The sequence below is a fragment of the Chenopodium album genome, chromosome 9 (genome assembly GCF_948465745.1).
Source record: "Chenopodium album chromosome 9, dcCheAlbu1.1, whole genome shotgun sequence".
In the NCBI taxonomy this organism is placed as follows: Eukaryota; Viridiplantae; Streptophyta; class Magnoliopsida; order Caryophyllales; family Amaranthaceae; genus Chenopodium; species Chenopodium album.
Genome location: NC_137842.1, coordinates 67,685,698 through 67,709,909, shown reverse-complemented (window position 1 = coordinate 67,709,909; position 24,212 = coordinate 67,685,698). Strand labels below are relative to the sequence as shown.

Here is a 24,212-nt window from a genome sequence, read left to right as displayed (position 1 = left end):
AAGATAATGTCCATAAAGATTACTTGCCTATCAGCTAAATAAATCACTCAAGCCTGTCAGAAGCACTGTTAATTAACATAAATTCACAGTAAAGCAGGAAAAAAATCTCAAGAGCTTGTGATTTTTGGGGGGCTGGTTGCAAAAAAAGTAGCTAGATCAGAAGAAATAAGACAATTCAATCCAAGATACCCAAAAAAACGATTTCCTTGTATTTGTTCAGACAGATGAGAATCTCTTTCCGTCACACTACATAGCATTGCAGATAAATCATTTAAATTCTCTGATGTATACAAGTATAATGGAAAACTTTCCAGTCTCAAAATCACCTGAAAACTAGAGGACTCTGAAAATCAAAGATGTTAGTTATCTTGATGGTGGGGTTGGTCATTATCAGCTTCACCAGCTCCATAATCTACCCATGGAAGCAACGATTCAAATAACACAGCCAACGGACTGCGATCAGCCAACTCGCGTGGGACACGAACCTGCACATTGGCACCTTGATCCTGATTTTCTACCATCTCTCTCATCCTTGGGTCTAGCACCATGAAATTTTGCAGGTTTTCAGGTGGCATGGTGGCTACAGTATCAGAGAATTCTGAAACCATCAAATGTCCATACCTGAAAAGTAAGGAGAATATATAAGGGAAAATCATTGCAAGAAAAAATTAAATTTTATATCTAAACCACAAAGATAGTTCAAAGTTTCAAACATGTGAGTGCTATGATTAATCAATTGCAGATGACTCAGAAATCATATGTCGCATAATATTTCGGCATAAGATGTAATTTCTAATTTCTTTGTTAATTTTCAAACTCTACACATCAGGTAGAGAGAGAGAGAGATTTTTATATTTAAGGGGAGGGGGAGGGGAACTAGGTGGTTATTAAATCACAGGCTCACAAACTAATTTCTTTCATTATTATAAGACTTACTCATTCTTATCTGAGGGAAAAGCTTCTTTTCTAACACAAGCCCATGTATTGGCTTCACTTGAATCATGTTTCAGAGATTCAATCACGCCTAGAGCAGCATCCTTCAACAACTTCTGCACATCAGGCAGCCTCCAAATGATGTAACTTCTCTCAATATATATTCTGATTAGGTGATCCAAAGATGGAATTCCTGTATCTTCAGATTTGAAGAAAGGATTTTTCGTTATGGTTGTCAATGCCTGGTCTTCTAGGGGAACCTTATCCACTAGCCTCCTAAGAACTGGAGGGTGAAGCATCAAAGCCTGCTTCATCAGACCAGATGAAGTCTCTATGTCTTGCAAATTCTTATTATCCTTCGCAGTCGAGTCACGCTCAAGAAACAACCGACAAATGGCAAGAGAATAAGCAAAGTTTGGAAAGTTCCATAACGAGTTGTCACTTTGATACTCATCAGAAAATTGTTCCAACCATGCATATTCTTCTGCCCTCAGGGAGAAGTAATCAATACAGAACATCGCACCCATGGGATCTGCAGGATCAAGTGAAAGTAGTAATTTGCAGACTTCTAAAGCAGATCGATGACAACCACGCCTGTCTAAGTTCTTCATGTGACAAAAAAGTGTAGAAAACAACGGCTTGTTTGTTTCATGGGTATATTCCAGTCGGCAATCTGCCTGCAAGGGACTGAACATAGGATGCCATGCACACTCCAAAGCATACAAACATTTAGCAATAGCATCTGCTGCCATTTGATGTTCACCTGAAAATCTAAAGTAATCTGCCAATGTCATAAGTGACTCCACATGGTAAGGATGGTGCATCAAAATGCTTGCCACGCCATTCAGATCATGGGTTGCCTTGGCAGCTTCAAAAGCCCTTTGAATGTGGCTGTACGAAGCTGAGTGCACATATCTACATCATACAAGGAAATAAGAGTAAAGAACTACAAAGTCATAGCAACATATTACAGTTTTCTGCTACTTATTCTGAAGCATAAACATTAAAACGTCAAAGCAGAACACCTCATTTACTGTTTAAATTTTTAATAAATTAAAAAATAAAATAAAAATAAATAAAAAATAAATAAAAAAATAAAAAAACCCTGACTGATACGTTATAGACTTTTAGCTGAATCCATGATAAAACAGGTCAAATCATAATATTCTTGGAAGTTGTAACTGAACCACAGGTAGATGGGTTTCGTATTAATATTGTCTAGGCAATATACGAAAATTAGTTGTGCTTCAGAGTAGGAGATGTATTCCTCTCCTCATGCGAGGACATAGGTATTAAATTCCAACAAATAATAGGTGAAACAAGTTTGCCGTCAAAATTGATCTACAAATTCATTTGTGATGCAAAAGGTTTTACAGACTCCAAGTGCATTGAGCATCCATCTTCTCTTTATAGAGATAAGATACACCCTCCCCGTGCACACCTTTATTAAGAATCTATCACCCAAAGGCAGCAAGCTGCAGCACAGAAACCAACACAATATGTTCAAATTCTAAAATGGCAAATTGACTAAATTCACATTACTTGGTTAAAGATATGGTGTAGCTATTCGTTAGCATCAAGATGGTCATGCAATATGGTCGTCAAGCAATACTCAAATAGCAACAGCACAAAAGAAGGGAATGGAGATTATGGAGACTCAACAAGCAACTAAATCGTAACATAATGCAGTTTAGCATTTTATGAATATGACTATATGGCAAATAAAAAAGATATTTACCTAAAGTAATTGTTCCCGTCTTTAGTCTCTAAGAGCTCCATGGAAAGAGACCCATCCCATCGTGGCCAGTGATCATTTGGGGAGACGAGAATACACTTTTTGTGACTGTACAATCCACGTCTTCCACCACGCACTTGCCTAGAAGTGCTGCCTTGATTAGCATTCTCAAACGAGCTCACTACCTTTGAACCAAATATTCTTCGTAGCTCATATTCAGCATTCAAGAACTTAGGATCCACCTTCAAAATGCAGGATTTGGACAGTTTACTAATAGTATCACGAGCTCTGATATTCTTACTGGAGGTAGCTTCAGGGGCAGGATCAATATCAAGAGATAAAGATTCTATATCAACCTCCACAGACTTTTTAGATCGATCAGCATTTGAGAGTGAAACCTCTTTGTTTTTCTTCTTTTTCTTTTTCTTAGATTTCTTATTAGATACTGGAACAGTAGGGGCATAGCTTCTCATAACAGATTCCGAATCATTGATCTTATCTTCCAAGGCATCATCTATGGCACTGGACTCGTCTTCCTGAAGTGGTAATACAGAAAAAAAGTCAAATGATTGAAGAACAGCAAATCATGAATTCATGCTACCAACTGCCAAGGAGACAAAAAGTGCTCCTTATATTCAGTTGGTAAAAAGCCTGAGCACAGGGACTCAGGAAGTAATTCTCTTTTTTCCAGTAGTGATCTTATTCTTCTAAATGAGCTAGACAGATGAATCTTCCACTTCATGAAAAGAACTTTATTATCTAAATGTTTATTCAACGTGAAGCAAAGAAACAGAACCTGGTCATTCTCATGGTCATCATCATCATTGAGGAGATCAAATGGATTCTTAGGTTGAGCATCAGAATCAGACTCATCATCATCAAGGTCCTCCTGCAGCTCTTCTTCAATAACATCACCCTCTCGTTTCTGACTTTGCTCTTGTTCCTTCATAACTTTTCTTAATAGCCGACCAGACATATTTCCTGGATAATATAGAAAAACAGAATAGGTCAATGCTATCAAGCAAGTAAAAAGAAAGGGTGAAATGAATTGGCCAAGATACAAAGCATTTTGGAAAAAAGAGTAAGCAACACAACGATCTTTTTAGATGCCAGTAGTTAGTGACTCAAACTTACGATGGTTTACAGAGAGAGTAAGGCTGTGGAACTGATGGTGGACTTAAGAGTCAAGACTCAACTTCGTTTTCCATCTTTCAGACACCAGAACAATCAATGTAAAGTGCTGATCACAGAAATTTTGATATACGCAAGGAAACTACTAATATTCAGCCTTCGGAAAGGAGAGAACCTTTACAAAAACTGACCACTAAACACAGGATAAGATTTTATCCACAAAGGAAGCAGCAAATGCTTCTCCATATCTCATTGAAATGTCATACAAAATCAATAAGACATGTTTACCATCCTTGTTCATTACATGGAAGCAAATAGGCAATGCTAGATTCTAATTTATCCAGACTCTGGTATTATTACTGCCGGACACAAATACAACCTCATTTATCACATGGGACGCAATGTAAGACCATGTTAGATACCTAAGAGCATGTTTGGTAAGAATATTATTTAGGGTGAAAAAAGATTCAATTAAACTAATACCGTTACCATTACCTATATTACCTAGGGGTAATGGTTTCCACCTACTTGTTACCTTTCTAAAACTTGAGACAACAATTATCCTTACTCTCCTCAAACAAAAAGAAAAGGAGGTAGGTTTAAGTGATTCCATACCATGATTAAACCAAACAAATGAAAAGGTAAGAGTTATTTGTTTCCTTTCCTCCCTCTTATTTGTTTCATTTCCACTCCATTTCTAATTTTCATACCAAACGCCCCTTAAGTAAATTATACTTCAATAAAGAGATGAAACTAAAATGTACTTCGTATTATACTTTGGTACTTCCCCTCCAGGCTCCAGTTACCTTAGTCACTACATTCTACATAGCTTGAGTTAAACCTTGCAATACATCTAGTTCCAAAGTCAAGCAATGTTAAGCCTTCATTAATCCCCAATGTCACTCAAAAGACCAAACTACAACGCTTTAATACCAACACATCAGTTTTACAGCATAAAAAACGGCTTGTCAGATCAATTTCAGTGTTCGATTCAAATCCGAGTTACATGGCTGGAATTTAGCTTTGTTTTAAGAGCTTTTGATAGGTTTTCAAGAATTCAATCATATTTGGATCACAGCTCGCCACAAAGAACTGAAATAATACAATGCAAAGTTCAATGCAGGAATTCTCTTCCAAAACCCTCAAAATACTATTGCTCAATTGGGTATATTTGATTCAGTGATTCATATTATTATACAGAAAAAAAAAAAAAAAAAAAAAAAAAAAAAAAAAAAAAAAAAAAAAAAAACCCACAAAAATCACACACATATATGCAAAATAACTTCAAAATTAAGTAATTAACTGCGAAATTAATACATTACCTGGAGATTAAGATTATCCCACCTCGGAATTAATGTGGGGTAAAAGCAATTTCAACTGCGGAACAAGAAAAAGAGCGTAATCAGCTAAATTTAAGCAATTTACTGTTACTTTTTCAATAAATTCGTTAAATTTGGGGTTTAATGCAAATAAAAATTATAAGAACTGAAGATATGACAAGAATTGGAGAGTAATATGATTGACTTGCCTGAACCCAGAAATGGATAAACAAGAAGATGCAATTATGAATATGATGATCAAGAATCTAGATTTAAGGTGATGGGTAAAGTAGTTTGAAGATTATGGATGAATGATATTGAAAACGGAGGTGTTTTCAGCTCTAGTGAGTCGGCGACTCCAACTCCTCGAGACAAATGCTGCGAAGATAAATATGGTTACCACGCTTCTCCCCTTTTCTTGAGACGCCAAAATGACCCAAATAGGCAAATAGTTTATGAGCATTATTTGTGGCTCGTTTAAGAAGCAAGCAAGTTCTTTCAAATAAAAAACAGCACCTTTTTGGTGCAGACTAAACATGGGCAACGGGCCGTGCCGTGCCGCCACGGGCCGTGCCTGGTCGTGCCGTGGTGGGGGTCGTGCCGTGCCGGGCTGCGGGGCAAATCGTGTCACTTTAATTTTTTATTATTATTTATTTTTTTTAAATAATAAATGTAAAAAAAATGATATATATTTTTTTAGTACAATTTAATTTTATATAAATAATGTGATTAGTTAATGTTAATATATTTTTTTAGAACAAATTTATTTTAGTTAAGGTTATATAAATTATTCATCTAATTATGTTTAAGTTTATATAAACAAATAAAAACAATTTTAATAATTTAGCAAAAAACAACAATGCATATAATAAAAAAAAAATTACGAGTGCGATAATCCGAAAACACAAAAAATTGAAGAATTACTTATTTTATTATATGCCGGGAGCCAGTACGATAAATCAATAATACAAATAATTAAAGATAATTAAAAATCGTACAATATTTGGTGAATAACTTAATTTATTATACGAAATACGAAGTTCGATATTACAAAAATTGTACAACAGTGTATAATGGTGACATAAATGGGCCTCATGCCGTGCTGGGCCGTGCCACGTGCCGTGCCGGCGTGCCGGCCACCTTGCCGCCCGTCGTGCCGTGTGCCGTTCCTGCCAAAACTGAGTTTTTTGTTCACGGCACGGCCCACGGCCCACATGTGGGCCGCGCGTGCTGGCGTCGTGCCGGGCCCGTGCCCACCTTTAGTGCAAACCGTGTGGCCTGTTGCCAACTCAGTAAAAATAATGAAGTCTGAACCTTACGCCTAATCTCAAGTAACCCCTAATTTCAAGTAATTTTCAATTTCAAGTAATTCATATTATAAGTAACCCCTTATTTCAAATAATCCCTAATTTCAAGTAACTTCAAGTAACCTCTAATTTCAAGTAATAACCCCTAACTTCAAGTAACCCCTAACTTCAAGTAACCCTGATATCCAAAAACAAAAACAAGTCATCCATATTGTAAGTAACCCCTAATTCTTTTTTAACAAAAGTAACCCCTAAATTCAAGTAACTCATATTATAAATTTCCCCTAATTTCAAGTAGCCAATACCATCAATAACCCCTCAACAATTAACTCATATTATAAATTTCCCCTAATTTCAAGTAATCAATACTATCAATAACCCCTCAACAATTAACCCATATTATAAGTAACCCATTTTCTTCATCTTCTTCTTTAATAGATCTCCTTCGAGCTACTCCAATGGCGGTGAAGAAGACACTGACGACGAACAACTCAAACTCCAACTTCACCAAATCAACCCCAGAAACCCAACAACCCCATTTTTTATGCTTTTGTTGCAAAATTGCTTGAAATTTTTTGCCAAAAATCGCATGTAAAAACTCGAAAAATCAAAAACCCGAAAAATCAATTTGAGGGTTTTCAAATTACTTGTTCTTTGTGTAAATTTTTTGTATGAATTTGTTTGTATGTTGTACCAATCATTCTCATGGAAGGTAGAAGAGAGACATCATTTTCATGGAAGGTAGGAGAGAGAAAAGCACGAGAAGAGAAATACAATGAAGAGTGAGAAGTGGGAAAACAAAAATAAATAAAAATTGTGGCTGGCCACACGGTGAGCTCATCCACATGTAAAAATTGGCAATAAAAAAATGAAGCATGCAAGTGAGGTGTTTAAGATCGTTAAATGTCAATGTTGATCTCAACTTTAAACCTTAATTACCAATACAATCCCCTAAATTATAGTCGAGCAACCTTTGCGATTTAGAACCGAAGCAAATATTTGCATGAAAATCAAGGCAATTCCCTGCTAGCAAATCGAGATGTTTTATATTAAATTTTTTTTTGTTAATAAAGGGTAAAATGGGAAAAATCATGCTACTCACGTGAGTCAACAACCAAAATCCAACAAGTGGTTGTGTACCTTATCACAAATATAAGTCTTAAAAGGTAGGTTTTTTTACTGATTTTTCTTAAAAGATAGTTTCATGTTGACAAAATAGCAATTACTTATATAATGTAACGCGCGGTAAAATTATGGATGAGCTAGATAAGAAAGAAATTACAAAATTTTTCAATCTTAACCAGAGTAGTGAGAACCTGTCATGTGCTGACAATTCCCTAATGCCCTGCAGCCCTGGCACAACAAGTCCCATACGAGGCAACATCCTTATGCCAGTGTGCCTTTATTGATTCATGTATTTGCGATGCAATTAGTGCCATTATTGAGTATTATTTACTCTATTTATTTACTAGCTTGTTTCGCATATAGGGATGGCTGACGTGGATCGAGCCTCGACAATTCAAGCATTGCACGGGCTATCTTCCGCTCGTCCCGTGACAAACCACTAGCTACAAGAGATAAATTACTAATTTTGTCGTCTATATTAACCACATAAGATGTAGAAGTTGTTATATACACTCGGGTGTATCGTTCACCCAACTAACCCAATGTTAGTTTTGGTTGATTAAATAAAAAACAATTATCAAAATGAGTACAAAATACCTATAAACGTGCAGTACACTCGAGTTTATATAACAATCTCTTGAACGGCGCCTTTTTGGTGCAGCAGGCCACACCATGTGGCCTGCTGCCATGTCAGCCAAAATAACGGAGTGGACGCCTTGAACTAAATGACTTTAACATAATTTAACGGAGCAGCACTCTGACACATACACGCACTCACTCTCACATATAAAAGCAATGACACACTTCCCAAAAGCAATAAAACTGGAAATGGAAATCAACAAATTGCAAGGTAATTTTATCAAAAAATTAACAAGTAACCCCTAAAGTAAACAAGTAACCCTAACAAAAAATTAACAAGTAACCCCTGTTAAACTAACAAGTAACCCCTAAAATAAACAAGTAACCCTAACAAAAATTAACAAGTAACCCTAACAAAAAATTAACAAGTAACCCCTGTTAAACTAACAAGTAACCCCTAAAATAAACAAGTAACCCTAACAAAAATTAACAAGTAACCCCTGTTAAACTAACAAGTAACCACTAAAATAAACAAGTAACTCTAACAAAAATTAACAAGTAACTCTTAAAAATAACAAGTAACCCCTATGAAACTAACAAGTAACACCTGAAACTTAACAAAAATTAACAAGTAACCCCTCTAACTTAACAACAAATTCTGTAAAACAAACAAGTAACTCCTAATAAACTACGAGTAACAAGTAATAACCCCCTAAAACTTTACAAATAACCCTTGTAAAATCAACAAGTATCCCCTCCCTATAAAACCAACGAGTAACCCCTAAAACAAGTACACTATAATTTTTAAAAGTAATCCCTACATAATGAAAAAAGTAACTATTGTTGTATCTTTTACATTAGCAAGCTCCTCCAACATCTTCTTAGCAGCCTCCATTTCATCTGCTTTTTTTTTTTTTCTTTTCATTCTCTAGTAATTCTTCATAAATTGCTTGATTTCTACTCACGAATTCTTTCACACCACCAAAAACAATCTCACGATACTTGTTCAAATTGCAGAGCATAGATGACAAGAATTGAAAAATTACTAAAATTAGGGTTTGATTTATGTCAGAAGTAGGAAAGTTCAACGTATATATCGATCCTTTCCCCTTGGGGAAGATTATCTTGATTTTAGTCATTATCAACGAAAAGAACAATTTAAGGAGAGAGAATTTGAGGAGAAGAATTTGAGGAGAGAGAAAATGGAAGAAGAGTAGTTTGAGGAGAGAGAAAATGAAAATAGAGAAAATGAGAAAACTTTGAGAAAGAAGAACCTTTTGATGTAATAAAATGAAAAAAAAGAAAGACACCTTTTATTTTTTTTAATTTAAAATAACGGACCCGTTTGGTATAACGGAGTCCGTTATATGAAACGGACTACATATAAAAATTTGCCTCAGTCGAATGCACCATATCGTCAATCAATCCTACAACCCCGAGTTTGACTAACATCTTCCGATTCTACTTGGTGCTCCGTATATACCCAATTTCTCCATTCTATCTCCACCAAAACCCTTGCAAAAACCCTTTTGCTTGTCAACAAAAATGGCTGCAAGATTTGGTTCATTGTCAAGGTCTTTCATGTCTTCTGCTCGAACTTCCACTCTCCGTTCACCACCATCTCTCCTCCGTCCTCCTCCTATCTCCTCCCCTCGCCTCCGCCCTCGCCGCCCCTCCTTCGCTCCTTCCAGGTCTCCCTAACTCCCTTTTCCCTCTCTTCTTTTTCACCTCTATTTTCATTCACATTTTACTTTATGACTCTATTTTTGGTTCAGTTTATTTAACTTGTTGAAAAGGTTTATACTTTATGGGTATTTGTTGAAATTAAAGTTTGATTTGATTCCTTAAATGTAGAGACTTTTGTTTTACTTGGGTTATTATAAATTCAGTTGGTTGATAATGTAGCAGATAGTTGGAGGATGAACATAATTACGGTTTTGGTTGTTATTTACTGTATCTTAGAATCAATGTAGGTTCAATTTTGAGTGTCTGATTCATATGTAAATGTGTATGATTTCTGGGAACTTTGTTGCAAATGATTTGGATTTTTAAAAATGTGATCTTTGAATAAAGATGCTTTATTAATAATGCATCTGATAGTCGAAGGCTAAATGCAACATCTTTGATTTGCTGGTTGAATTATACAAGTAATATCTAATGATCAATGTTGTTTAATTTTGTGTTTCTTAATTGAATTGTAACTTTATTTGTTTGTAGAAACTTTGGAGAACTAGGATGCACGCAGTCATTGCTTCCTTTCAGCTGTGCTGCAACTTTGCCTGGACGCCTATCTACTGAATTGCGAGTATCCGAGCTCTTCCATGGTACCTTTTGCCGTTCTTGTCAGGATCGCTAGTAGTTAATTTGTGAGTCCATTTCTAGGACGTTATTTTTGTGATAATTGCCATGCTATCAAATTGACATCCAATTTACATGTACTAGTATTTTGTTTGTTAATTAAAACAACATTGATGTTACACTATTCTGTTTAGATCAGTAATGAAACCAGAGAATAAGTTAACTAAGTTATCTTTCCTTATTTACTTTCGTCTTTATGCTGAATTTGGTTGTTGAGAATGGTTGTGATTGGGATTTATAGGGAATAATGGAGAGGATGGGTGATGTTGCTTGGAAGCGTCGATCATTGAAAGGACAGAGGTGCTGCGTCTTTAGGTTATTATCTTCTTTTGATCTTGCTCCCTATCACTTATTATGTTTATTTACTTATTTTTTCTTGGATTACTCTTGGCTATTAGTAATTGTATCAAATTCGAAATCAATACAAAACAGAGTTGTTAAAGGAAAAACAATAATAGCTGATTATTTGAGATTGATGATTTACTGCCAGAAAACAGAAAAAGAAGGCTATATATTGGTGGACTTTCTCACTGTTATAGACATTTGCCTTTGTTTTTTTCTTGATTGCTTCAAGCATATCTTAGTTATCCGTCTCACAGTTCAATGCAAGACTGCAGACTTCTACACATTACTTTTCCTTAATCCTTAAATAGTTACCTACTGTATGCTTTGAACTTCTCATTGCTTGTATTAATACTGTTTTGTCCATTTTCACAATTTTATGCTTAATTGTGTTTCATTCCTCAATGTATACTTCACCTTGGATGTGGAATCTTCTTATACTCCCTTTGTCCCTTATTGATAGTCCCTTATGAGCAATTTTCACGGGAATTAATAAGCATAAATAAAAAGTAGTAAAAGTACATTGGAAAGATAAATTTACATTGGGTATGCAAAAAAGTAGAGAAAGAAAGTAATAAAAGTACATGGAAAAAGAAAATTTACACGGGAAAGTTAGATTGCACAAATATTGTTGCAAATTGGAGAGTATTTTGGTAAAAAATTAATATTAATGGTTGTTGGAAAAGGCAAGTGGAATGAACATTTTGGGACTAAAATTTAGCCAAAAGGATCTATCAATAAGGGGCATAGGGAGTATATGTATCATCCTAAAATTGATAATCCTATTATATGGACATTTATGTGAAATATTTTGTTGGGGTTTCTTGCTGAAACCTATAATGCTCGTAATTCTTCTCTCTTTTACCAGTCCAATTCAAATCCCATAGTGATGTCAATGTTTATTGCCTTACTTCTTTGCAAGTTAATGATCTTGTATTGTACTGGACGAATGACCAAATTGGCAACTGGAGTATGAAAAGTAGGTGTGTTGAGGGGTTGTATGAAGAGTTATAGAAAGTCAACATACTAGATTTTTTGGATTAGGTGTGTCATGCTGTATTGATACTTTTATCTTCTCAAGAGGAAATGTTTACTCAAACCTAGATACATAAGTTAGTTACTTTAGAGTTTTGAAGTTGGGTTTGATTGAAAAGCCACAAGTATATTTCTAGAAAGTAAAGTGACTTAGCTATATCCCGTTTTCTACAAGATGAAAATCTTTTGCATCATATCAAACTACTAGAAATTTCTCCCTTCAATCATCATGGAAATTTTAAGAGGTGTCTTGGAGGATTAAGCTAATTCAAGCTTGGGGTTGAGAGGCATACCATAATTAACTAGATCCATTACATAATCTTTTTTTCGGAGGTTAGCCGGCTTGCCTTGCCCTGTAAATCTACCATTTATGTCAAAATGTCGAGTAAGATAAGTAAGTGTTTCAATGTAATTATTAGAGTTGGTTGGAGAAAGTTATAGCAGTGTCTGCAGCGAGGCGATTATCTTTTAATCATATTGGACGATATACCCATAAAACTAACAATACCTTTTCCTAGCATATTTGAATACTCCTTCTCTTCTTCATCACTCAATTCTTTTCACACTTTAATTCCCTAAAATGCCTTATGGGCACTAGCCCCAATGATGCCTTCTCTATCTCTCTCTCAGAATGCCACATTTAATATTTGTGCCCAATCCAACTGAGATACTCATTTAAAGTACAGGAAGTTTGTAAAAGAGTTACATCCTCTTCCACAGCTCCACATAAAACCTATTTCTCACACCTTAACCAATGCCCCTTTCCCACCTCATTCTTTGACATCATGCAAAATTTCTCCACAATTTTTTCCTCATGTCTTTTCCTTCTCTGTTCGCCTCCTGACTTATCCTTGTCCCTCTAACATCTTTTCCTCCCTTTTTACCCCATTTGTCACTAATCTCAGCACCACAATAATATCCTGTTGATTACCATATCTCACCTAATAGCTGTGAGCCTGTGAGCTCCTTTATTTTAGCCTACGACACGCAATTTGAGTCCACACTTGAAGAAAATTATGGTAAAAATATTTTATGCTAAATTTCTGGGGGCAATAATCTTCCACCACACCACAGCTCTTCCACCACAGATTCAGTGGTAGTTGCCTAGTTAGGGCCTCTATGGGAGAAGGGGTATTAGGAGAAAGGTACAATCTTAAATTCTTCACAATTAAATTCAGTGTGGGAAAATCTTGTCTTTGATATGTGTAAAGATGGAGTAAGATTGATGGAAGAGAGGAGGAAAGTTAAAAATGCTCATGTGAGGTGGAAGAGGGACATTGTTTGACGTAATGATGCAGATTGTATGGACGAGGGTGATAGGAGTTGATGTATGAATGGGTGAAGTTGGTGGCTTGGTGCCAAGATTTTACATGAGAACTTGATGATGACATAGGTGTCAAGCGTTCTTTGTAGATATTGACAGCACTGAAGTAGAATGCTGAGATGTTTGGTGTTGGAGGAGAGAAATTAGAAAGATTGGAGGAGTGTTGTTCATTGTGAGGGAAGTGAATGGATGCCATTTAAGAGTGAGAAAGGAGAGGAAGGTGAGGTTGAAAGGAAGATACTATTCTGGATGGTTTTGTTTAATTTTTCCTCAAAGTTTTGTTTTGTTTTTAATGACGTTATACTTATACATGTATTTTATTTTTTGTCATTTAATAACTCTGATTGCTAGAATAATGACTAACATTGTTCAAATGTTACACCACGTCTTTCTAATTGCTCAAAGTTTCAAGTTCAGTATATGAGGATTTTACTAGTATACTTATCCTTCACACAATTTTTTTTATTATTGCCCAATTTATGCTCTAAAATCTCAATGGTTTCCTAGAAATTCTGGCTTCAAATTAAAATTATGGCTTGATAGTTTTCTTTTGGTTTTTCTTTGTAGGGAATCAAAGGTGTTTCCAGTTTTTTTCCTTATGTCATGCCAGACATTTTCCTTATGCTGGACTAGAGCAATTTTCCATTTGCTACTTGTCTATAGTTTTGAAGTACTTTTCTTGAATGATAAAACAGTAAACAAGCTATGAATAAGAGAGTTACTCTGAATTTTTTCTTTCTGTAGTTCTGTACAGGATGGGTTTGTGGTGGAGTCATTACTGCTAAATAGTTTTTTTGTTTGTCCTTGGTTACTAACCTTTTTCAAAATTTGAAGTTTTTTTATCTGATTGAGTGTCCATTGGAATCGATGACTTAGGTAGCTTGATGATGTTAGAAGTTAGTGATCTGTCTTTTACGCATACTTATTGATTACTTTGATTAGATTTTGGTTACTAACCAGTTCACCACTAAGGAATATGTTGCATTAATCTGAGACCTGAACGACTTGTGACAAGTTTGATATTGTTAGCAAGCCTGCTTCTTAAATTTTATCTACTTTGTGAACACACCTTTATCGAGGTTGGGAGATTTTGCTTTAAGAATGGCTTTCTTGCTAATGGGAATTGGGAATGGTCTCCGTATTGAAAGGTTTTAAGAGGAAGTATATTATATAGCTTGCAGGCTTAAAGATTTATTGCAAGACACAAAGTGCAGATGGGTTAATTTGAAAAATGCACTTTATGATGGTGGTTAAATATGAGGATATCTAAAGGTGTGCAAATAAGCCAGTCGGAAAGGATAAACCACACTGTTATTTATGAATCACCAACCTATGTATGTTTTAAGAATGAAAGATTTTACCAAATAAACCTTGGTGAATTTTTACCACCATGGGCCATTGGAAATTAAAAGATGGGAGAGGCGGGAGGGAGATAACAACATTGATAAGTTATTAAAACAACTCTTGTACCTGAAAGCACGTGTAACATGTGGAGATTTGTCATGCATTTAATCTTGTGAGATGGTTGAGAACTTTCTAGGTATTGTTAGACTCCTAGTTTAGTAATTTTATTCATTGTCCGATGGGTGGCAATTCAGGTCAATGGACCAGGCTCAAGTTTTAGTTTCAGGTTGTGGCCCTAAAAAAAACTAGTTAAACTGTGATTCAGGTTTCTGTCAGTAACTGTAGTTTGGGTTAGGTCAAGCCAACTCTATTGCTTCTGTTGCCAACACCTAGGGTCTTTCCTGGATTATAAGAGTCCTCCCTCCTCCCACTATTTTTCAGGACTTACATTGCAAATTTGCAAGTACCACCAGGAGATTCTTGATTGTTTTAAACTTTTGATCTGGAAATGGTATGGGACCATTTACATGCACTTGCCATGCATCTTGTGGCATTCTATCCTTTGCAGAATAGATTTAAAGGAGTGTCAGAAAATAAAGGGATGTGTAAAAAGCCTTCAAGGGTGTTTGTATTCTTCTTACTATAATCAGAAATTCTATTTGATTTTTGAATATCTTTTTAGGTAAGCTTGTTGTCCATAATATTTGGGCTTTGACAAATCCCAAAAAAGACAGTAATTATCCCATGCTACATGCCAAAAAGTAGTGCTTGTTGGTTTTCAATTGATGGTGCCCACTTTCTAACTAATTGCCTTGAGCACCAGCCTATTGTCCTAAGCTCCATCTCTGGAATGAGAACACAGCTGCTGTCAGTATCTGTGTGTGTGTGTGTGTGTGTGTGTTTTATCTGGATGACTGGATCCTGTCACCGGAATCAGATTATCAAGCATGAGAGATCAAGCATTCTAGATGCAATAGAGCCACTCTAAAATCTAGAGAACTTTGTTTTCCTACAGACTCCCCCCCCCCCCCCCCCCCCCTCTGAATTTGTTCCATCTCAGCCTAATTTTCCCTACCCCCCCTTCCCCTGGCACTTGGCTACAATCCTCCAACCATGCTAGTGGTATATGTTGGAGTAGATTTAGCCATTTTCCAACTCTTGGACCTATAATTGGGCCTAATCACTAGTGTCAAAATGTAGAGCCTTATGCAAGCATCCTAACAATGTTATCCTCAGCACTATTGTGGATTGGCTGATTAAGGTCCAGTGATCTTTGCTTTGAAGCCTTCGATAGAGAGGGGCACTTTGGCTTGTATTGATGCTTGCTACTGTTTCTTTCTGTGCATTATTACATTAAGCCATGAAGGGCTAAATCAAACACATTATCTTTGCTCTGCTTCTTCCCCCTTTCATGTCAGCCAAGGGCCTAATTAAACAGGCTCCTCACATTAAACAGGCTCCTCACAATACCCTTGTTGTTACAGAATAGGTGAGAGCCTTGTGAAATGTTGGTAGAACTTATAGTGTGACATGGTACCGGTCCATGTGCTCTAGGATATGAGAAGCTTTTTTAGGTTTTGATTTTGCAAATTGCCGTTCTCTTTGTCCTAAGAATGAGGCCAATCTTGCTGAAAAGTAGTTCATTATTTTGACACTTATCTTTAGTTCTCTTTAGGATGAGTCGAGTTCAACCTCATTTGTTCAAAGCTGTTCTTTGGATGTGTAAAAGGATGAAGATAAAGTTGGTTATAGTGAAAAGGGGGAATCTTAGTGTAGAACTTGCTCAAGTCCAGATTTGAGTTTTTTGTTTGAGGCTGTTGTATAGCTGAAGTCAAGTGTTACATTCCAAGGCGTCCAAGATAAAAACACTTTAATATAACTCGAGGGCATGCTATTTTAGGCTCTAGCACACTTGTTAATGCCCCTTGGTTTGTTTTTAGATTAAACATATTTTATACTAGTTAAAATCTGAGTTGTACTTTAATACTACCTCCGTTAACTATTATTTGCAACAAAGGAATATTTTATATCTCACAAATAATATCCCTTTGTTGCAAATAATAGTTAACGGAGGACGGAGGTAGTAGTATTAATTGAGTAGAAGCTGGACCCTATCTGGGGTTTGTGATAATCAACTTAAAACAAATTTCTGAATTCTGAATTCTGATGTTGCTGTTACATTTCAGGTACATAACAAGATATGGATCAGCTCATCAAAAGCTAATAGTCTCCTCACTTACAAGTGGGTGTACTGTATGCAATATTGAACATGATATCAATTATAAAATCAACTCAACTCATGAAGATCCATATCTTTTTAGAAAAAATTGTAGGGCCTTGCCGGTTTTGCCACTGTCGTATTTCTTTTTGATACATGTTTTCTGCTCTATATTATATCTTTGCTATTAATTTGCTGTGACCATACGCTTTGATTTTTATTCTCAGTTCCATCCTGAGCTTCTGTTTGTGGTGCCTTTTTGGGATGATATACAAGTATCTTTTACACAAATTCATAAGTGATTAATATACCAAGGCTAGCATTTGCACAAATAATCACGTATTAACAAGTTATTAGAAGTAATTAATTTACTTTTTGCTCACTCCATCCACAAATAAAAGTCTTATTTTTCTATTAGGACACATTTTTAGGGAGTTGAATAATTAGATTTGTGAAGTCTTGTTGAGTAAAGTTGAAGATAATAAAATGATAGCGGTGTTTGGTTTTTAAAGTGTAAAAAGAATGTAGTTGGGTTCTTGTTTAAAGGAGAATAATACTACCTCCGTTAACATTTACTTGCAACTTTGGATTATTTTATGTCTCTCAAATAATACCCCAAATGATGGGGACTCGGTTCGATATAGTGAGACAAATTTCAAGTTTGCTTCGAAAGAAATCTCAAATCCGGACATGGCCCGGGAATTTGGAGTTGAGATAGATCAGAATAAGAGGCCCCAGGAAATTTCATCATCCTCATCTAGTTCATACAAAAGGCAAAAGAGTGAAGAGGTGACTTGGGCTTTCAGGGAAGTGATGGGATGACATGGACATTGATTTGCAATTGTTTGGTGAGAATCTCGTCGACGGATGTTGAATATGTTCATTTGTAACTGATTAAGATTATCCCTCTAATTCACCTGCATAATGTAACGCCCCGACTTCTAAAAGGAAAAATCTGCTACAAGCCTATAACAACACCGACTATCGCTTTGGTGAACAAAATAGCACAACCTGAAGCGCGTGTAGAACACAGCACCAACACCAACTGTCCTAAGTTTAGGATATTACACATAATGCACCATTTATTTCTGATTTGAAATTTTCTTGTTTGTTACATATGAAGCTTTGGATTCTCAATCTTACAAGGAGTATGCACCAGTCCACACCTTATGTCCTCCTTTAGTAATATCTTTTTTCGACGTTGCCCACCAAAGTCCATCAGTATGTTTTGAAGGGTAAGTATGCAAGTCATTGACGAGGATGGATAAGATGATGGTAGGGACGAAGAACATGTTCTGTAGCAAAGGTTTTTTCAAAAAATGAAACCTTGATTTTATGGACATGAAGATTTGGAGAATGTGAGATTAGCTAAGTACATTACTTTAAATTAGGCTTCGAATACGTGGAGTTTGTTACATTGTTTGACAATTGTAAGATATTTTTGGATTTCTATAAAAATGCTTTTAGTATTTTACGTAATCATATTTGTGTACTAGGTTTATTAAAAAAAAAGGTGTGACAGATATTTTATGTAATCATATCTCTTCTAAATTGAATGTCCCAGCTGCTTAAAAAGAAACTACCTAATTAACTATGTATGTATGGTCTCTTGTGATAAGGTGGTCTCTTTTCCTAAGAGATTGCTGACCTAGAGACCGCCTCTGAGGTGGTTTATAAGGGCTACTTGGACCGGTCTCTTTCACTATTTTTGTAGTTAAAAAAAGGGGACCCTAGTTGTAGAAAAGCGGGTAATGTCACTTGACTATGATAAGGAGTACCTAAGGCCATCATCTTCAATGCAACTATATCAGGTACTCCATGGAAAATTGGCAATCCATAGTGACTAATATTTAATTTGCATGCAGTAGATCGTGGTAAACAAATTTGCTATGGAATGAAGTATTAAGCCGAACTCCTCAATGACATAAATTAACTATTGAATTTATAATGGAATACATGAAAGTTTAATAGTAAACAAGAATCTCATTCCTATAACCAAAATTGAACCAATTGGAATTAAGAATTTATTCATCAAATTCCTATAACTAAAATTGAACCAATTGTAATTGGGTTAGGGCCCTGGGCAGCGGCACCTAATGCCCTGCCCCAGGGACGGCCCTGATAGTTGAAAGACTTTCTACATAATTGAACACCCCCAGAGTGCCATAATAAGAGTTAAGAGGTTTAAATTGGACACCATCATGCTCTTCAACATGATCATCGTCTAGCCCATACGATATCAACCGTCCCTTGTCATCACCTAAGAAAATCCGATCATCATTTGGAATTCCAAGCACATGAAACTCAGGATCAAGAGTTTGTGTTGCAATAGATACAAGCAAGTTCCAAGATTCTTCAACACCATACTGATTCATTATCCACACCTCAATATTCTGCTTCTCGAGGGACATTGCAAGAACAGCAATAGTCTGCTTAAACAACCAAACACTCATGTTTGTGTCTATGAAACTGGGGGATATCTTATTGGGTGGAATTGGAGGGCCAGCCATTACTTTAAAAGAGTGATCTACCATACCAAATGTTAGGACACCAAATGCTACAACCTTACCACTATGTTCATCTCTTTTGGCACATGACCAGTGACAAGCCCCATGGGTGAAGCTGTTGCAGAATGGCTGTTCAGAAACAATATACGGGAACGCCAAACCGAAACAGGAATGACGATATTCAAGACAACAAACAGTCGTCCACGAATCAGTGGCATTATTATAGACTCTGACATGCCAAAGTTCCTCGGGAGGAAACTTATATGCGGTGTCCCAGTGACAGATTACAACAACCTTGTGTTGATCAATGTCGTCATCATACCCGAACCCAAGATGAAACCCTTTTGGGTTGCACACATCATCATCCGAATATGAACAAAAGCCGCGATGTAGATCAAGGGGGAACGGGAAGGAAACAGGAGGAAGAATGTGTTTGTAGGATCGAGTGGCGGGGTTCCAAAATATTAAGGTACCACCAAGTACGGAAATAAGTCTATGGAATATACAATAGATCCCATTAACAGGGCCTACTATATGAATATCACTAACACATGTTTGAACTTCATCTTCTCCGCATCCAGGAAGAAGGTCATCGATGTCAGCCCCTTTAAATACCCACCTATTATCATCAACAAAGGGGGGAAATTGTAAGTTATAATCCTCCGATGATGATGATATCGGCTTCGTCAAGGTCGTAATATTTGGAATATAATATTTGCCAAAGCAAAACAATCCAGATCTACTCAATTGATTATAACGAGAGATAAAGGATGGCTTTCTAGTAACAGAATTCCATCTTTTGCAAACGCTCCTGAATCGGAGGATAGATTTTACTGGTAATCGTACAAGGATTTCTCCCTCTACGTCGTCCGGTATAAAATTTGGCTTCATTATCTATTCTTCTTGTTTCGAATCTACCAGTGATTGGAGTTTGGAAGTTAGGGTATTGAATCATTGATGAATTCTGATGGGAGTTTTTATATAGGTAAACCAACCCAATCCGTGCCCTTTTAAGACTATTATATATAGATAAACCTAATTAATTAATTAATTAATAATTATAGGCTGAAATTTAAAAATTGATTACCTACCAATCTACCATATACCTCAAATTTTTAGGTCACGTAAAACTTGCTCCCCAATTTTACATTTCTCTACAAAGGAGGAAAGTGTTTCAAAGTTGATGACATATTAGGAATACATATGCAATAACCAAAAAAATAATTAAGAATACATTTGCAACCAAAAAAATAATTAAGAATAACATTTGCAACCAAAAACATAATTAAGACTACATTGAATAATATATTAAATTAATAGAGTTATCTAAGGGACAATAATTAAATTTATTAATGATTTTAAGGAACAATAAAATAAATTAAATACTCTATTATACTAATAAAACTTACTCATACTAAAATTAGTACCCAAACCCTACAACTACATAAACCCAAATAATAAATGAAACCCAAAACCATCCCATGTTACCAATAGTTTTACTAGTGGAATTGTTGGGATTTTTTACAACAAAGACTTTTACCTTTAACCCCAACTTACACAAACTAGCTGTGCCGGATATAAAATAATGCCAACCCGTTTTCGTCAATTGTATCATTGCTTGAGCCGAGTTATCTTCAAAATCCTCGATGTCAATCGGATTGTTTGCTACACAATTCTCATAATCTGACTCCGGTACTTCAACGACAGTTTGGTTCTCCACCATATTGAATACTAAGAAAAAAAAACAAATTATAATTACAATACAATTAACTAGTTCTTTGAATGTTTTTTACTATTATTTTTGTTTTTTTAAGTTATCATTCACTCCAATTTTTTACAAATTTTTAGCGTCTTTTAATAATAAATTATAAATATGTATAATCAACAAACAAGAAATAAGATTACACAACTTTACTAAGAAATAAGATTATTAATATAAATTATAAATATACAGCTAAATATAGGTTTAAGAAAGAAAATTACCAAGAAAGTCATTTAGGAAAAATGTAGTAGAATCGGACCACCCTTGGAGATCGGAATTGATCTCAAAACCGGTTGCACCTCCAACAATTTGGTTTCCAAATGTTTCTCCTTGGGACAATAAGCTTTAAAAAAAACAAAAAGAAAAGCATTAATAAAAATTAGTATTAAATAAATTAATTAAAAAAAAAAAGAGAAGTAGAGATTACCCAATAAGAGAAATTAATATTATCACCATGCCCATATTTACTTTACAACTAACCGTAATAATTGTTTGTTGAGAATTTTTTCGTTCTATGAAACTATGGAGTATTGTTATGGTTTTAAACTTTTAATAGGCATAAATAATAGGATGAATAATGGGATGAAGGGGAATATTTAATCATTAGTAAAACATTTTGATAGGTAGATGAGTAATGATATTGTGATAAGTGGAACATTATTTATATGATTCAACCAGTCAACCATGAAGATTAATTTTAGAGGGGGATTACTACATGCATGGCAATGCATGCAAATCAGAAAAAGAATACGTGAAGAGGCATTGAGCACGTACTAAGAATACGTGAAGAGGCATTGAGTGTTAATAATTTAAAGAATGGTAGGTCACTTTCATGTTATTTAATTGATTTACTTAGGTTAAGGTGTTGTATTATCAATTAAATAAGTAATTAAAGCAAATAAATATAATTGACTGTTGTCTTCAGTTTTAATCGTATGGTTTGGCTGTACAATGCTTTGTGTCATTTGGCTTAAATAGCCAAACAATACTAAGAGACGATTGTGACCAAACAATACTTCCCATAAGAATTTGTATTTCATGGGAATTAAATTGTTACATCAAATTCATGGGAATAGCTTAAAATTGTTTGGTTGACATGAAAGAAGTTGCAAATCATGGGAATTTTGACTTACCTAGTGGGGTTGGGTAATCAACTTCCCATGTTTTGTGGAAAGTCACAATTCCCATTAATTTGCAATTCCTTCGTTATTTTCACTTTTTATTGAGAGTGAGACATGAAAAGAATAACACTAACTTTCTTTTTTCATTGCTCTTGGGGGTTGTTAAAATCATGGGAATTTGAAAATGAATGAGTTATTTGGTTGACAATATAAAGTGTAAATGAGGAAATTGCAAATTCATGGGAATCATGACTTTCCACAAAACATGAGAAGTCAATTATCCAACCTCCCCTAGGTAAATCAAAATTCCCATGATTTGCAACTTTCTTTATGCCAACCAAACAATTTTATGCAATGCCCATGAATTTGATGTAGGAATTTAATTCCCATGAAATACAAATTCTTATGGGACATAGCAACCAAATGACACCTTGATTTGCATTCTTAATTTCATTATTTATCATCATAATAATTTATCTAAGTTTGATTACATTAGATCACAAACATACTACACACGTACTATTGAATGAACGTTTTACATAGGAAAATTAAACGTTTGGTGTGTGTATTTTCTCCAATTTTCAACAACAATTTTTTAAAGCTTTGACTACATTTTTTCACGATTAATATGTAAATTTAGGATTAATATGTAAAATGCTATTGGATTAGTGATCAAAGTTGTACATTAACGAGCATAATAATCATAAAGCTGCAATTTTTTGAAACAAAAAATTTGAGGAAACATCTTGTAATCTCCTGGTTCACTTGTTTTTGTTAGTCGATTTAACATTCCAACATGGCATGAAAGCCTATGTTAGCCTTTCCCCAGGACCAAAGTAAATCGTCAAATGATGTACTACTCCTTTCGCCGCCACTGGGTAGTTTTGGTACTAGGATTAGTTTGTTTCCCCTTCTTACCAGTTATTGAGAATAATAGGTCACATCTGACTTTAGAATCCTATATTCTTAAAATCTTACATTGATTGAGAACATAATTATATCGTATACATGGCTTACAGTTAAAGGTTTAGCATTGTTAAACTTACTATGCATTATATTGACCCCTACTTCATACACACACATGGAGGCACCAAGTCGATCAATTATTTATACACCTCTTAAATTCAAGGAGGCAAGAAAGCTTTGGTTCTTATCGAATATTATAGACATGCGCTATGCAATGCTTTCGTATGTTGATAAGGGGATGATCTAGCATCACATTGGAGTATTGCGGCCAGCCTCCATTGTGAACTTTGACTCTATCAGGCTCCTTGAACTGAACTGATGGTCGTTGCAAGAGGATTGGACTTAGCTTGGGTTTTTCGATACAAGTATGTTGTTAAAAGGAAGGTGATTAATGAGGCCGCAGTCATATGGACAGTAGATATGCACTTGGTTGAGGAATTCACGTCTAAAATGTTTTGTACTGTAAAAAATAAAAAAAAGTTGATTAAGAAAAATGCACTTATTTGCTCATTTTGCTCATTTTGCTCTTCTAACTTTATATATCTTAGACTTAACTGAACCTATGTGAATTTTTAAGCATTGATTTTAGTTGTAAAATAAACTTAGTTAGCCTTGACTAAACTTATTTTTATGAAATAAGTGGAAATAAGCTAAATAGAACATCACCTACTTTTTATTTAGTTGCAAATATTACCGTTTGAGCTTTTACATGTTTATTCTTTTACCATATTCAATAGTTTTTCAAATTTAGTGGTAGTCTCTTTTTACCAAAGAAGTCCCAACACGAAGGAATCAAATTGTCCCCATAAAGTAGATATTTATAGATCGTCCATCTAATGCAAGAACTAATAAAGCTTAATTGGCACAACTTTGTTTGTAGGCCAATAAGGGCATCTCGTCCATGTTCATTGTCAACAACTCAACACCCAATCTAACATAATATGGATGAAAATCCAGCTTTGCACTATACTACTCCTATGATCAGCTTACTGTTTATCAGAGCTAAAATTTCCTAAGAACTATAAACTCAGGAAATCGTGGTATCAGCACTTTAATTCAGATATATGTCATGAGTAAAAGAGCTAAGTCATTGACTGTTAAGTACT

At 35.2% G+C, this 24,212-nt stretch overlaps 3 protein-coding genes and 1 long non-coding RNA gene across 9 annotated transcripts in view; 1 reads left to right on the top strand and 3 right to left on the bottom strand.

Annotated features, from left to right (window-relative positions):
- The window catches only part of LOC145558919 (LYR motif-containing protein At3g19508-like), an 88,270-nt gene that overhangs the window by 52,667 nt on the left and 11,391 nt on the right, over positions 1-24,212 (bottom strand). The gene's annotated exons all lie outside the window — the stretch shown is intronic.
- On the bottom strand, positions 174-5,579 carry LOC145558916 (uncharacterized). The gene is made up of 6 exons (XM_081620291.1): positions 5,328-5,579; positions 5,122-5,176; positions 3,465-3,649; positions 2,672-3,204; positions 937-1,848; positions 174-621 (listed from the first exon to the last, which is right to left on the bottom strand). Exons 3-6 carry the CDS (start codon positions 3,642-3,644, stop codon positions 360-362), a joined length of 1,887 nt encoding a protein of 628 aa, XP_081476417.1. The 5' UTR covers positions 3,645-3,649; positions 5,122-5,176; positions 5,328-5,579; the 3' UTR covers positions 174-359.
- Positions 9,563-17,041, top strand: LOC145560295 (uncharacterized). 6 transcript variants are annotated; one of them, XR_014093122.1, is made up of 4 exons: positions 9,563-9,820; positions 10,347-10,453; positions 10,729-10,787; positions 16,719-17,041. It is a non-coding gene; the product is annotated as an uncharacterized LOC145560295 (long non-coding RNA). The 6 variants fall into 6 exon arrangements; XR_014093120.1 differs by having other exon boundaries at positions 10,729-10,802; XR_014093125.1 differs by having other exon boundaries at positions 10,347-10,495.
- On the bottom strand, positions 18,844-20,148 carry LOC145558038 (F-box/kelch-repeat protein At3g06240-like). The gene has a single exon (XM_081619190.1). It carries the CDS (start codon positions 20,146-20,148, stop codon positions 18,844-18,846), a length of 1,305 nt encoding a protein of 434 aa, XP_081475316.1.

Coding starts and splice junctions, on each gene's coding strand:
- LOC145558038 (XM_081619190.1), bottom strand. CDS start 20,148: ATGAAGCCAAATTTTATACCGGACGACGTAGAGGGAGAAATCCTTGTA.
- LOC145558916 (XM_081620291.1), bottom strand. CDS start 3,644: ATGTCTGGTCGGCTATTAAGAAAAGTTATGAAGGAACAAGAGCAAAGT. Junction 3,205..3,464: donor ATGACCATGAGAATGACCAG/GTTCTGTTTCTT, acceptor TTACCACTTCAG/GAAGACGAGTCCAGTGCCAT. Junction 1,849..2,671: donor GACGGGAACAATTACTTTAG/GTAAATATCTTT, acceptor TGTATGATGTAG/ATATGTGCACTCAGCTTCGT.